Here is a 15,453-nt window from a genome sequence, read left to right as displayed (position 1 = left end):
TGGGCAGAACCTGGCTTTTGAGTTTTCCCTTATTGCTGCACTGTACTTGGAGATTGCTGGTCCTGGAGTGCCCAGCCTTGTATTCATGCTCAGGCTACAGCAGCTATTCCATCAACTTGCTTCTTGCCTCTTGCTTTTTCCTAAGTATTGCATATTGTGTTAGTAAAGGCAAGTGAGCAGAGAAGCTGGGAAGCCTTACAGATGGCCCTGAGAGCTGTTGAGAATGGGAGAGTGATGAAAGTATTTGTCTAGAATAGTCAGCTGGTTCTTTCAGTCCCAAGTCCGTAATACGTTGGCATTCACACTTCAAATGCTGTTAAAGGAAACTTAGACAGGTAAAATAGTTAAGAAAATGCCATTTAAATGAAGTAGTATGGAAGCTAAAGTGGTTGAAATAGAGTGAGCTCCAGATACACAGGAGAGACCCCAGCCGCACAGCTTTAACTTTTTAATGCCTATGTTACAGCTTTTCTTGTTGGCTTGGACTTAAGATTCCTCCTACTTGGGATTCAGGGTATTATTAGGGATGCCTTGCCAAGGGTAGGGATTAGAAACAAGCTTAGGGAACAGAAAGACAAGTGTGAGGACAACGTACAGATGTTGTAGAGCTTGGAGGAGGCTCAGGGGCCAGTGGAACAGAGATAGAGGGGTCCTCAGGGATGCTCCATGAAGCCGAGCCCCTCTAAGTTTGTGTTCCAAAAGAATGCTTATGAAAAAAGCACTTTGGAAGTTACATCGGAGCTGACTAGAGCTAGCGCTTTAAGACCAACCTCAAGCTGGATGATTTCCTAGCAGGAGCTGGGGCAGCTGGTGTTGTGGGCCTAGTACTGCGGCAGACAGATCCATAGAAAAATCCTCAGCCGCCCCCATTTGTGCCACCCTAATGCCCAGCTACGATGCTGCTCATGGAGTCCTTCAGTATTGTATGGTAGCCCGCATGGTCGGTAGAGACTCTGGGGGCGCATCTCAGGAACTGTGTCACAGGCTCAGGAAATCCCAGGTGTTGAGGGGAAAATAGCACTTCATAACAAAACTACTTTGTTTATATAGTTTGACACAGTCCCTTATCCATTCTTGGAATGATGGAAGGCCAGGTTCTCAGATACCAGCCAAGGGCTTTCCTGGGAGTGCAGCCTCATGTTTGCTCTGCTTGTGCGTGTGTGTGTGTGTGTGTGTGTGTGTGTGGCTGGTGGCTGTGCTGTCTCTGACTGGTTTTGGCACGGAATGTCCATAACAGTCAGCTGATTGATTACTTATGACTAGAGTCCTCTCAGCGGTTCCTGTCCAGAGAATGGAGATGGAGATGATGTTGCCAGTCACTGCTGAGTGATGTGACTCAGGGCTTATGTTGTGGCCCTCAATGTCTTGTTCATGGGTGGGTTTTTTTTGTTGTGTTTTTTGTTGTTGTTTTGTTTTTCAAGACAGGATTTCGAACTTAGATCCATTTGCCTTTGCCTCTTGAGTGCTGGGATTAAAGGTGTGCACCACCAAGCCTGACTATTTTTATTTTTCTAGCATAATATGTGTAGGAATTTAGTTACAAAAGCAAAAAATTATGGACCAAACCTCGCGACAGCTCTTGGAATTTGCATATGCCAATCTGGATTGTTTTGTCAGGTGGTTTGATCCAGGTGACGAGAGTCCTATAGACCTCGCTGTAGTCAATCAGAATTAATGTGGTCATGTCTGACCTCCAGGGCCGACAGGAAGATGCCGAGGAGTACTTAGGCTTCATTCTCAATGGACTTCATGAGGAAATGCTGAGCCTGAAGAAGCTCCTCTCCCCCACTCATGAAAGTAAGTTCTTCTGTGTGAGACTGTTTGCCTGACAGCTGCTTGTCAAGGACGGTGCATGTCCATGTTCTCTCTCACACACCCGTCTGAAGTCGCGTGTCCATCAACAGTGACTAGGGTGCATTAATAAGTAGTTTGTTTCATTACCTTTAGCCCAGCAGTGAGAAAGTTGGGTTTGGATAACTGGAATTTATCCAGATCCATGCTGTTTTGCTTTAACTTTTACTCCATAAAGATTGAGGCCTTAGTTACTGATCTCTTGTGTAAAACGTGGGACCAGTACAGTGGTACTAAAGGGTTTGTTTACCTTGGTTTACAGTTCTAGAAGGATAGTGTCCGGCACAGTGTAGAAGCAATGGCAAACTAGACAGCCACATTTCACCCACACAGAGTCGAGCTGTAGACCCTCAAAGCCTAGCCCCTGTGATGTATTTCCTCCAGCAAGGCTTTACTCTCTTAAGGTTCCAGATCCTTCCAAACAATGTCACCAACCAAGAACTAAGTGTCCAGCCCCATGAGCTTGTAGGGTACATTTCTCATTCACATGACTTCTGAAATGCAGAAAGGCAGAACAGGTAGCTGGAGGACCTACAGGCGTGGGCTCACTTCGCACATGTGCACCCGTCTCCTTATGGTGTGAAGTTGGAGGAAATAGTTGAGTTGCTGATTGGTACTAAAAGGTCTCCCTATGTACCTTTAGCTGTCCTGGAACTCACTCTTTAGAGCAGGCTGGCCCCAAACTCAGAGATCTGTCTGCCTCTGCCTCCTGCTGGGATCAAAGACATGTACCACCACTGCTAGGCTTTTTTTTTTTTTTAAGTAGTTGACAGACCTGCTGTTTTGCTGTTGTTTTAGTTCTTTATATTTATTTAATGTATGTGTGTATGGAGGGGTGGGTGTGGGTTTGTGCCTGTGCAATTGTGTGTGTACAAAATGGAGGTCAGGATAATTTGCAGGAGTTAGTCTTTGTCACGTGGTACCAGGAATCAAACTCATGTTGTCAGGCCTAGGGCATGTGGCTTCACCTGATGAGCCCTTTCACCCAGCCTGACAAATCATTACACGAGTGGTTCTCAAGCTGAGGATTATGACCCCTTTGGGGTTCATCTAGATCATCAGAAGACAGATATTTACAGTTTAGAACAGTAGCATAGTTATGAAGTAGCTATGAAAATTATTTTATGGTTGGGGGGGGTCTCATAACATGCACTGTACTCAAGGGTTGTAGCACTAGGAAGGTCGAGAACAGTTCCTGCAGAATGTGTATTTGCTTGAATTTTTTGTTGTTGAGAATAATAGCCTAAGTAGACCCTTTTCTTTTCAGAACTTACTGTTTCCAATGGGCCCAGAAGCCACTTGATAGAGGACGAAGAGCAGGAAGACACCGGCGAAGGGAGTGAGGATGAGTGGGAGCAAGTGGGTCCTAGGAATAAGACGTCCGTCACCCGGCAGGCTGATTTCGTTCAGACTCCTATCACTGGCATTTTCGGTGGACATATCAGGTTCATGCTTTTCCATGTTACCACAGGGGAGGGACTTTGAGGTGTCTGGAAGCTTCCTGCCATCTGCTTTTGCCTGCTTTTTTTCAATTGCTTTTTCTAAAGCCCTGCCACTAGGGCCTTGTGCTTCAGTGCTCCTGTGGGTGGGCTCTCCTGTCACTCCCCATTGCGAGTAGAAAGCCAACTGACTTGTTTGTTCTGGTGAAAGAAACTCGACTCATGTGTCTGATTATAGGCATTGAATTGCTATATTTTAACAACTAGGTTGCTTGTATTTAAAGTCTATACAATGTTGTTATGAGCACAGATGTAGAGTGGCGGCCACAGAGAACCAGGCAACACATCTGCCACCTTCCTTGGTTTCCCTCCCCTTGTAGACAAGAGCAGCTGTGCTCTCCTCATTCAGTGTGCACCCCCCAGGTCGACGCTTTGTGCCCTCTCCTCTTTGCCTCCTCCTGTTTTCTTGCACGACTTTGTCATAGTGACAGGTCTTGTGAGTGACTTCCTTTTTTTAGCTCTCCAGCAGTGTGAGCACATACGGCTTTTCTTCTGTTTCCAGCCCAGTTCATTTAGTATGTTTTCCATGTCCATCCATGCCCTGGCAAATATCATAGGAAATATCCCTTTCCAAGGCTGAGTAATATTCCTTTGAGTATACCCACCATGGTGATTTCATCCATTTGCTTCTGGGTGACCACATAGATTGTTTATCTAGGAACTAATTATGAATGGACTGGACGAATATACATACCAGAACCTCATGAGCTAGAAAGTGAAGTGAATGGAGACATTGGCACGCTGGAGGACATGACCCCTGGTCTGCCCCAGTCCTTCAGTCAGCTTTCTGTTCCTTCACCTCATCCCCCAAAAGACACAACTTTCAAGGATGTCTTAGTGGGCTTCAGTTTGTGGCATCTCCTGGGTGCTGTATTTAAAAGACAGCTCTCTTCTTAGGCCAGCTCTGTCTGCTCGGCAGCAGAATGCCCAACTTTAAGCAGAAAGTTTGCCATCCATGCCTCAGAAGCCGCCTTCTCCTCTGTGACCCCCATGAGGAGGGCTAAGGAACCCTTCTACTCCAGGGTTCTGGAATCTTTGCGGAACCGTGCTGTCAGGTGTGGTCTGGGAAGTGTCATACCCTGCCCATTGTCACTGTAGACACATCCTGCCCCTGAGATGAGCCGTGGTTTCAGGGGCAGCAAAAGACGACTGTTTGCTTTGCTACCGCCTGGAGTCAGGACTATGGAACATGCTTTGGGGGGCAGTGAGGGGATAGTGAGAATCAGGCAGCCAGAGTGCTTCCTCTGCACAAGGGCAATGGGAGCTTTAGTGCCACAGCCAGCATGACAGATCTTAGATGTGCCTTAGAGTGACAGTGGGGGAAACCAGGTTCCCCTTGAAGAGATTGCTATCGTGGCTGCTCGCTCTGGTCTCTGTAGGGTTCCCTAGCCTCAGTGGGTGGGGGGAGTTCTTATGTTGAAGTTCACTGTTTTCTTCAAAAACAATAAAGCAGAGATTAGGAATTATTGTTATTAAGTATTATTTTAGTCAGGTTCTGATCTTGAACTCACTGTAGGTGTAGCCATGGCCAAGGATGACTGAGTTTCTCTGATCCTCGCTCTCCCACCTTCCGAGTCCTGGGATTACAGGGACGTGCAGTCTAACTTGGCCTGTGAGGTGCTGAGCATACACCAGCAAGCACTCTCCGTTCCTTGCTACAGACCTAGGCCTAGACAAGGAACCATTTCTGTTTTGTTTGTTTAAGACTGCGCCTATGTAGTTCCCCATGTTGGCCTCCTGTTACTCATTCCTGTGGGTTGTCAGTTTCTTTAACTCAGATCCGCCTGCCTCGGCCTCCCAAGTGCTGAGATTAAAGGCGTGACCACCACTGCGCAGCTTTACTTCCTGTGGGAACACAAGGAGCACCAGTCATGGCTTTCACATCCGGGAGGAAGGTTGGAGTATTAGACCTTGACAGAAAAGCTTTCCGCTGGTTTTCAGGGTTCCTGGCCCATGCAGTCCAGTCTTCCTCCCACCAACTTTACTCTGCTCATAAGCTAGACACCAGGCTGCGCAAACAAGAGGCTTTGTTATCTTAGAATGTTTCCTGGATGAGGTTGAATGAAATGAGATGGGCTTACAGTTATTACTCTAAAGACCTTAAGAAAAGAAAAAAAGAGAAAAATAAAAACCCTACAAAAACATGGTTGAGTTGGCATCCTACCCACAAGGCTGGTTGCCTCTCTTCCTGTATTGCTAACATGTTTTTTATTATCCTTAGCTTGCTTCCTTTCCTCCTCATGTTGTTTTTATAGAACAAAAGCAGTATTAAAAGTCCTGGGAATTTCCTTCATTTCATTAGTACAGGCTGTGGCGCTCTGTTGAAGCCCTTTGAGGGTCACTTTTGTTAACTGGTGCCTTATTGTATTCAGGTGTGCAAGGTAAGAGTTTGGAAGTTGAAAACATCTGAGCAAGTGGGAACATGTACTGTTCAGTTGCTAATAACAGGAGGTAGTCCTCAGAGCTATTTTTTTTAATGAAATTCTGGGTCTTTTTTCCTTTCCTATTTTCTCTGGTCTTCTGGGAGTGATATTGAATAAACTTAATGTTTATTCCTTATCTGTTGGTTAATCTTAAAAAGTGACAAAGAGTGGCCTCTTAACATCTTTTTTGTTTTCAATTGCCATCCTAGGTCTGTGGTTTACCAGCAGAGTTCCAAAGAATCCGCCACTCTGCAGCCGTTTTTCACATTGCAGTTGGATATCCAGTCTGACAAGATACGCACAGTCCAGGATGCCTTGGAAAGCTTGGTGGCAAGAGAGTCTGTCCAAGGTTACACCACCAAAACCAAGCAGGAGGTATGCTCAGGCTGGCCAGGAACCTGTGAGGAGGCCCTGTAGATGCACGAAGAGGACAGAACTAGGAAGGCTCTTAGAACCAGTTAGTTTTCCTGAGTAGTTCCAGAATTTCGGGATGGAGTATTGGAGACATGGTCTTTTTCACTTTTGTGACCTGAGGAAAGGTCTCCTTTCTGCCCTATTTTACTTTTCACTTTCTGGCAGTCCTAGTCCTGGTATCCTGAAGTCAGCCTACCTCCAACAGAGGCTGAGTCACGATATAGAGAAGTTCTGGGCACATGTATGTTGCATTTTAGCACAGATCACTCAGGACACCCACAGTCAGACAATATGTTGTTTGGATACGTGCTGCTCTTTGATGTGACTAGACAAAGATAAATCCTTGAGTCTGTCTGTCCTCATAGTGATGAACTGGGCTTGTACCTTCATCAGGAGAGGCTGGCTCTGTGTGCCTGTTCTTTCGGTCTGTAGTGGAGGCCACCTTCTCTTCACTATCAGGTGCAGCCTGTGAGTGTCTGTGCTGGGACCTCTGCTTTTGTGTTATGGTTTTTGCCTTGGTATTTGGGGTAGCTTTGGACCAACAGCCAGCTCCCAAATAAAAACACAAGACTTATTTTAATTACGAATGCTCGACCTTAGCTTAGGCTTCTCACACTAGCTCGTCTAATTTAGCCTGTTTCTATTCTATTTGTTTACGATTTGACTTGGGACTCTTTATCTTTCATTCTTTATGTTCTGCCTTCCCACTTATTCCATGGCTGACTGGCCCCTGGCATCTTTCTGGTGGCTGCTTTCCCCCAAACCCCCCAAATTGCTCTGGGTAATTGGGGAACTTTTGACAGGGAGTGGAAGGAGGGGAGGCTATGGTTTGGATGTGTTGTATGAGAGAAGAATAAGGTTTTTTGTTTGTTTGTTTTAGAAAATTTGTGTCTCAGTTTAATGAAACCCTAGAACTGAGAGTTTTGGTAACCATGTTTTGTTTTAAGTTTTTGTTTTGTTTGTTTGTTTAGACAGTTTCTCAGTGTTGCCCTGGCTGTCCTGGAACTCACTCTGTAGACCAGGTTAGCCTTGAACTCAGAGATCCACCTGCCTCTGCCTCCTGAATGCTGGGATTAAAGGCGTGTGCCCCCACCACCTGGCTGATGGGCCATAGTTAAAAGGTTGAAACTATGACATCAAGTACCTGGAATGAGTGTAGAATTTGTGATCTGGAGATTAAACTGTTGGTTGGTGCCCCTCTCAGCTTCCCACCCCTTGGTTAGCTCACAGGTTTCTGTGAGGTGTTTGTTAGGTTTCTTACCTAAGGAGACACAAATGGATGATCTGGGAGGCCCAGGTCCTACCAGATGTAGCCTCTAGTGGACTTCTCGCCTCAATGTCTTGCTGTTTATTACATTGTTACTTAATATTCTCTTTGTCTTCAAATAAATAGTGGAGCTTCAAGGAAAGGAATGACCAACTAAGGTGCATTTAATGGAGAAAAACAATAAACCCCAGCACCGGGCATAGGCCAGGAACAGTACTAGTTGGGCAAAATAATGCAGCATCCATCAGGGCACAGTGTTTGATCTGCAGTACATGTCTTCAGGATTACTCAGTGTTTGAAGAAAGATACTAGATAGGTTTATGAATGAGAGTGGAAAAGACAGGCTAGTGCCTGCCAGTTCCCTCTTCTCAGTGCTTGTGTTCTCAGCTTACTGTCTTCATTTGGAGGCTGCAGATGGGCTTCAAGCCTAAGGGCTCCTTTGCAGGTGTGTCTGTGGGGGTGCAGCTGTGGCTAGGGCTGGGAAAAGCTGTGGAGCCCTACAGAGGGTGCTGCTGCAGCCAGGCAGGCCTGTGAGCCTAGGCACATTGTGTCACAGGTTGAAGTCAGCCGGAGAGTAACTCTGGAGAAGCTCCCTCCTGTCCTCGTGTTGCATCTGAAGCGCTTTGTCTATGAGAAGACGGGTGGGTGTCAGAAGCTGGTCAAGAACATTGACTACCCCGTGGATTTGGAGATCAGCAAAGGTAATGCCCAGCCCTGCGCTCGCTGCAGCGCCCCCTGCAGGCCCAGGATTCGTCACCACCCACTCAGTGAATGTGACACCAATTCAAAGTTCTTTAAATTTATTGACATTTGTGGATTTTTATACTAAAATTCTCATTAGAGTAGTTTTTTTTTTTTTTTTTTTTGTCTTTTTCAAGACAGGGTTTCTCTGTGGTTTTGGAGCCTGTCCTGGACCTAGCACTTGTAGACCAGGCTGGTCTCGAACTCACAGAGATCCGCCTGCCTCTGCCTCCCGAGTGCTGGGATTAAAGGCGTGCGCCACCACTGCCTGGCTAGTTTTCTTATTTTTTAATTTGATTTATGGGTATTTTGCGTACATGTATGATTGTACCAAGCACATGGAGGCCAGAAGATCCCCTGAGTTTGGAGTTATCTGCTGCCATGTTGTTGCTGGGATTCAAACTCTGATCCTCTGAAAGAACAGCCAATAATTGTAACCATTGAGCCCTCTCTCCACCCCCACCCTCCCTTTTTTCCTTCCTTTTTTTGGTTTTTCGAGACAGGGTTTCACTGTGGCTTTGGAGCCTGTCCTAGAACTAGCTCTTGTAGACCAGGCTGGAATCGAACTCGCAGAGATCTGCCTCCTCTGCCTCCCAAGTGCTGGGATTAAAGACTTGTGCCACCACTGCCCGGCTATTTTCCTTTTTTTAAACACAGGGTCTCACTGGGTAGTGCTAGCTGATCTAGAGATCACTATATAGGCCAGGCTGGCCATGAACTCTGACAGATCTGTCTGCTTCTGCTTCCTGAGTGCTGGGATTAAAGCTGTGCCCACACCGGGCTTTGAGTAGCTTTGTCAAAGATAGAGACAAAACTGAAACGAAACATTTTAACTAGATGAGAGAAGTAGAACAGCTCTGATGAGCAGTGTACGCCCTCTGGCCCCCGACAGTGACTTGTGGCCTGTGCAGTGATGTGCTGGCCATTGCTTTCCATAGGCCTCTGTAGCTCAGTGACAACACTGTATTGTAGATTTTTAAATTTTGTGTATATAAGTGTTTTATCTGTGTGTATTTGCACCACACAACTACCCATCTCCACCAGTTCTGACAGTATGTCTTAAAGAGCCCCCGGGAAAGAAAGGTACCTTACTATAAATGTAGGTTGAAGGTTTTATATGTGTGGGTAAGAATGCATGCCAGAGCACACATGCCGGTCAGTGGACAGACAAATCTCACCTTTTATTTGGGATCTTGTAGTTGAATTCAGATCACTTGGCTTGCATAGCAAGAACCTTTACCTGCTGAGCCAGCCATCTTACTGCTTCCCCTCATTTTTTTTTCCACTATATTTAAAATAATTTGTTTCCCCTGCACACACACTGGCATTCGTGTGGAAGTCAGACAGCCCTTGTCAATTCTCTCCATTCACCATATGGATTCTGGAAGTCCGGGCTCTAGGGGGCAGGCACTGTACACTCTGAGCTGCTCTGCCAGCACAGAACTTCCCCGAAACGTTACAGTTGTGACAAACATCTTGGTGCCAGAGCCTGACTAGGAATGCGGCAAACCCAGGCAGTCCACAGAACACATGAGTCTGGGGAGCAGAAGGACAGTGGTGTCACCCCTCCCTAGCCCCCATCTCTGAGAGATCCTCGTGAGTAGAGTCCTTTGTCCCCAGGACTGCATGCTTGGGTTCTTGTTTCCTGGTCCAGCAGCTGGGTATGCAGTTATCTCCTCTGCCCCTTGACTGTCATGACACCTTCAGGTCCAGTCTTGACACAGCTCTGGTGCAGGACCTGCCCAACCCTGCTCTGACCTCTAAGTGGGGTGGCTCTTGTCAGGCGAGGCTGTCACCAGTCAGTGCTGCTGTTCTGCGGAGACTTTGAAGTGTTGCTGTTTTGTTTTCCAGAACTACTTTCTCCGGGAGTCAAAAATAAGAATTTTAAATGCCACAGAACCTATAGGCTGTTCGCAGGTGAGTGTGTTTGCCCACGGCTCCCTCACAGCATAGCACAAGTGGGTCTGTGTGGGACCTCTGCAGAACCCTGCTGGAGTACAGTGTCCCAGTGAGTGACTACTGGGAGAGCTTGAATGTCTAGAAAGCAATTGGGTTTGACATGGGACGGTTCTCACAATTATGAGTGTCTCGCTGAGTCAGTGGTCTGTTGGCCCTGGTGGAGATGCCGCCCTTTGGAGGGATTAGGTGGGGATCTGTGGCAATGGGGTTGAGGGCCTTTTCTCATGGTTGCCTTCTGAACATCGTCTTCCAGTGGTCTACCATCACGGTAACAGTGCCACGGGCGGCCACTACACTACAGACGTCTTCCAGATTGGGCTTAATGGATGGCTGCGAATCGATGACCAAACAGTCAAGGTTATTAACCAGTACCAGGTGGTGAAGCCAACTGCTGACCGCACAGCCTACCTCCTGTATTACCGCCGTGTGGACCTGCTGTAGCCGTGTCCGTGTGCCTGCGTGTGTGCCTGACGCTGCTTCCTACAACTCCCAGCTCACTCACTTCCCACCTCTCTAGTGTCTCCTTAGAGAGAAACTCTCCCTCTGCAACAGTGGGCTTGAATGAGAGATGTCGGGGTCTGCACAGCGCAGCTCATGATGACTAACTTCAGAGACTGTCGCTTGAGTGAGGAAATGCACACTACTTGGTGGCGCTTCTGAAGACCTGCTGGCTCCTGAGCGAGGAGGTGGCTTGCACTGTGTCCCAGTCTGATTGCATAGTGAAATGAGCCCCACACCAGCAGCTCTTGTACATTTGTGAAAATGAATTTTATCTTTCCTTAAAAAATAATTTTTTTAATTCATCACACGTTCCTCCCTTACCCTTTAGTTTTTGATAAACGATAAAAATGAGCCAGTTATCAGAGATGAGAGTTCTTTCTTCAAGAGGAAATAAAATACACAAACATGTCACTGGTTCCTAGAAGGAAACATTTTAACAATTGCGGGATGAGACTGCTGACCATACACTGCGGCCAGACATTTGGAGTGCAGATGTCAGGCTACAGAGGTGGGTGATTGTAACTTTATTACCATGAAAAATTTTAAATCACATTCATGATCTGTGTACACATGAAGAAAAGTGGGCAAAATAATGAAGATTGACATTTCCCAATGTCTACTGTGTAACCTCCTGTCCGCGCCTCTCTGATGCCGTGTCCCTAATTGTACACAGTGTAGTGGTTCCTAGGCGTATAAAGTTGTCACCCGTCAATAAAGATCACAGAGTTGGTTTAAAACTGCGTGTGTTTCTTGGTATGGAAACACCTTTTCTATAAGAGGCCTCCCTCCAGTCCTGTAAGCCTTCTTTCTGGTCAGCCTCTGAACTCAGCTAGGATTCTGGCTGTGTCAATTAGCATGAGAGGGCCTGGCTTTGACTTTTGCCCCCTCTGATCCTGTGGCAGGTCAACGCCTGCCTAGTCTTACTTTGAGTGTCTCTGATGCTCCCCTCAGCTCCGGACAGATGAAGAGGCCAGCGCTGGGCTCTACAAAGCAGGGCTTGTGGTGGATGAAAGCTTTTTCTCCCAGGCTCCACTGTGATGCGACAATGTTTCTCAGTCACTAGTGGTGCCCAAGTCCTACTTAGCATCCCTTCAGGATGTGGAACTGTGGTTCCTGTGCATTCTAGAAACCAGTAAGCATCCCTCCGGATGCCAGCACTTACTCTCCGGGTGCTGTTGCTGGAATGGTTGTGTCCTCTGCTGTATTTGTGACAAAGTGGCCAGAGCAGGAGGCCCACGGATGCAGCCATGCTTCCAAATGAAATGTATAAGCGTCCTGTGTGTACCGGAGCCATCTTCCCTTCCAGTGTCTGTGTTGTCCCATACGAGATAGTCGTGTGTGTTTCCTTTAGCCCAAAAGGTTGGAAAAGACTGAACTGTTGGGGCCCCATCTGAAGACCTTTGCGCAGTGAACAGAGATGAAGTCCAGTAGAGTACTTGGTCAGCTAGGGACATGTGGTGATCTGCCTTCTCAGGCAGGAGGCTGTCTCTTATGTGGTGTGCTCCCTTTTATGTGGCCAATGTTGTTGGTTGCAACCCTGGCCATGGAGGATGGAGTGCTTAATTGAGCCTATTCCTGACTGGGCTGCTGTACCAGACACCATACAGTGTGCTAAGACAGCAGTCGGAGGCCAAGGCAGATCCTGTGTGTAACCTGGCTTCAGTCGTCCTCCCAAGGCAGTGCGAGCTCTGCTTTCTCTTAGAAGGCCACGCATTCCTTCTGGATTCTCCCTTCTTGACCCCATGTAACCCTAATGGCTCCCTGGGAGCCCTAACAACTTGGTCCCTGGGGTTTAAGGTTCTGACATCTTAGCATTGGAGAGAGGTGAACATAGCCTGTGGATCCAGCACTACTCAACGCAGGATTCTTTTAAAAATTTTCATGCATATTAATTAATATGTTGCCTGTGTGCATATATGTGTACCACATCCATACCTGGTACTAGGTGCACTTCAGAAGACTGAATCAGATTCTCTGGGACTGGCAGTACAGATAGTTGTGGCTGCCGTGTAGATGCTGGGAACTGAACCCCAGGCCCTTCGCAAGAACAACAAGCTGTCTCTCCAGCCTCAAGACTGGGGTTTTGATTTCATCTCAATTTTGTGTGGTCTAAGCTGCACCAGTACACTGCTGGTTGCAGATGCATTCTGTCCTTGGGTAGAGCATGAGGCTTTGGAATCTAATCCTGTCCTGTTAGGGCTTAACTTTCTGCTGGGTTTCCCTGGCTTTAGGTCATTCACACTCAGAACTTCCTGCAGACTTCACTGTCAGGGCGTTTGAAGTAGACGTTTTTCTAACCAAATTTCAGTCTGTCAATGTCTTTACGTCCAGGTGAATGCTGAGGTGACATCGGTCATGACTCTGGGACTGACATTCAAGATTGGAAACTGGACACTTGGAAGCCTCAAAGCCCTTCAGGAGTCAGACCAGATGGTAGAGGCTTAGGGTGCTCCCTGGAGTCCTGGATCAGGGTCTCTGTAAATCCTACAAAAATGTTTCCAGACATAGCCAGCTATCCCCAGGGCTTCTTTCCCCCAGTTTAGTGCAGGTGGGTTTGGATTGGAGCTTCCATCAGCAGTGTCCACAGTCTGGAAACCTTCATTCCTTTTCGCTGCTGAGGAATGTCCCCACACTACCATGTTTCCTGTGCGTGGATGGACTTGCTACCAGCAAGGGTTACTCCGGATGTTCTTGAGTTGTGTGTGGTGCACACAACAGTTCTTTCCAGGCATGCTCGGGCTTCAGCAGGAGTCACTGCCACTTTGTTACCTCTTCCAGCCTATGTCTGCAATCTGCAATGGGGAGTTCTGGTCAGGAGCTGAAGCCTCTTGCTGGGTAAGGCAAACCACACACAGTCAGTTTGACTGTCAGGTCCTCCAGCTTCTGGATACAGAAAGGTCCCAAGTTTACCAGTTTGGTGGCAGTATCTCTTGGTTCTGAACTGTGTTGCTGTCCTCTCTTCCTGGCTGCCACTCACTGACTGTCACCTAGCACTCTGGGGGGTTGGGCTGAGCAGCTGAGCCTGCACAGCAGAGGGGTAGGCATCACACGCAGCAATGGGAGATTTCTGTCACTGTTGCTTGCCTAATTTAATGTCCCCCACTGCTCTCCCTGATTTGCCTCTGGTGAACTCCTGCTACTTCTGCAAGAAGAGCAGAGACTTCAGGTGTGTTTGGGGAAGTTTCTGTGGGCAGACGTGCTGTTGGCACGTGGGTGCTGGTTCCTGCTGGGCCTCCCCTCTGGCTTGTGCCACCCGGCCCATCTCTCTGTGCCCTGTAAGTTTTATCAGGAGGACCAATAGGTGACAGACCAGAGACTTAGTTTCCCTTTTAGCTTCATGCCTGGCACTTCCAGAGCCAGTTCTCAGGGTGCAGGGGAGGAATGTGTATTGCAGAACACTAGTTTGACTATGTAAAGATGTGTTGAATTTTCCTAACCGTGTAGAGATGTGTTGCTTCTTTACCTTGCCTTCCTAAGGTCTAACAAAGCTAAATGACCCGTAGTGAGGGAACAGGTATAGGCAGGACGTCCAGGTAGGGAGAGTGAGTGGGACGAGGAATTTAGACTGGGGTTGGTGGGGAAGGGAGAAAGAGCGAGCCAGGGGCACTCCAGGGGCCAGTCTGTCAGACACCGAGGAAGCAGGAAAGTAGGGCACACAGAATGAAAGAAAAGTAAAACGTCCCAAGGCAAAACGTAGATCAGTAGAAACAGGTAAAATTAAGTTAAAAGAGCTAGTAGGAGAAGCTTAAGCTAAGGCTGAGTGAGCATTCATAATTACTAATAAGTCTCCATGTTTTTTTATTTGGGAATTGATTGGTGGCCCAAAGAAAAATCAAACTACAAAAGTGAAGGGCCATTGTGAGCCAAGCCAGGGAATCTGTGTCTCTGTGTCTACCTTACAGGTTTTCCATAGTGGGCACTTCTCACTTACTGTTTGTGTTTTGAGACAGGGTTGCAAGTAACCCAGGCTGGCCTTGAACTTGAATAAAGCTAAGGTGACTTTGGCTTCCTCTGCCTTCCAAGTTTTGGGCATGTACCACTACATCCAGCCATTTTTCAGTTTTCGTCTACACAACTTGCCTTCCTGGGGTAGCTGGTGGACCGTCCTGCTCACCCTCCTCCTTACAGGGGTCTCCAAGGCCCGGGGTTTCACTGTGCCACAAACCCAGGAGACTTAGCTGGGGGGAGCACGCTGGCCAAGTCTGTACCCTCTGGAAAGGAAAGCACTAAGTTCAGGTTCTAAAGCTAGCATGGCAGTCCTGTGCCTATAAGATGCAAGGACCTAATTCCACGTGTAAAGCACAGGGCACTGAGACTTCTTGGGCGCCGGGTGCCATTCCATTCGGGTGACCTAAGCACAAACAGATCCTAGCCCTGAGGATTAAGTTCCCCCTTAAATACTTGTGGGTTTTGAACTTGAGGGGGAAGTTTGCCTGGGAACGCTGTCTTGGGATTCCATCAAACACTTGGAAAAGAATCTGAAAACATTTCTAAACCCTTCATGGTTTCAGCTCAAATCCTAGTTGGTTTTTTAATAACCATAGCTATTGGGGCTTCATCATGCTATTATTATTATTATGACTGACTGACTGAGGAGATGACTTTCCTGAGAGTTGAAGGTGGTATGAGTTGACCTGGGGACTCCCATGGTCCGGCTGGCAGGCTGCAACACACACACTCGGGCTTTCAGAAATAGCTGCCCCAAATCTGATGTTAGAGTCAGGTGGCATCTCATTTTCAAATGTGCGCATTTATTCATCACACCTGGACCAAATCCCTTTCTGCACCATCTTGTAGC

The 15,453-nt window shown here is 47.4% G+C and overlaps 1 protein-coding gene across 1 annotated transcript in view; it reads left to right on the top strand.

Annotated features, from left to right (window-relative positions):
- The window catches only part of Usp10 (ubiquitin specific peptidase 10), a 51,016-nt gene extending 39,641 nt beyond the window's left edge, over window positions 1–11,375 (top strand). Inside the window, exons 9-14 of the mRNA XM_057754184.1 lie at window positions 1,698–1,797; window positions 3,119–3,296; window positions 5,983–6,148; window positions 8,011–8,155; window positions 10,047–10,112; window positions 10,408–11,375. Coding sequence (XP_057610167.1) covers window positions 1,698–1,797; window positions 3,119–3,296; window positions 5,983–6,148; window positions 8,011–8,155; window positions 10,047–10,112; window positions 10,408–10,595 — 843 coding nt within the window. The 3' untranslated portion in view covers window positions 10,596–11,375. The remainder of the gene's footprint in view (window positions 1–1,697; window positions 1,798–3,118; window positions 3,297–5,982; window positions 6,149–8,010; window positions 8,156–10,046; window positions 10,113–10,407) is intronic.
- Window positions 11,376–15,453: the final 4,078 nt, after the last annotated feature.

Source organism: Chionomys nivalis, chromosome 21 (genome assembly GCF_950005125.1).
Source record: "Chionomys nivalis chromosome 21, mChiNiv1.1, whole genome shotgun sequence".
NCBI classification, from domain to species: Eukaryota; Metazoa; Chordata; class Mammalia; order Rodentia; family Cricetidae; genus Chionomys; species Chionomys nivalis.
The sequence above is the reverse complement of the archived record's forward strand: the minus strand, read 5'-3'. Positions and strand labels throughout refer to the sequence as shown.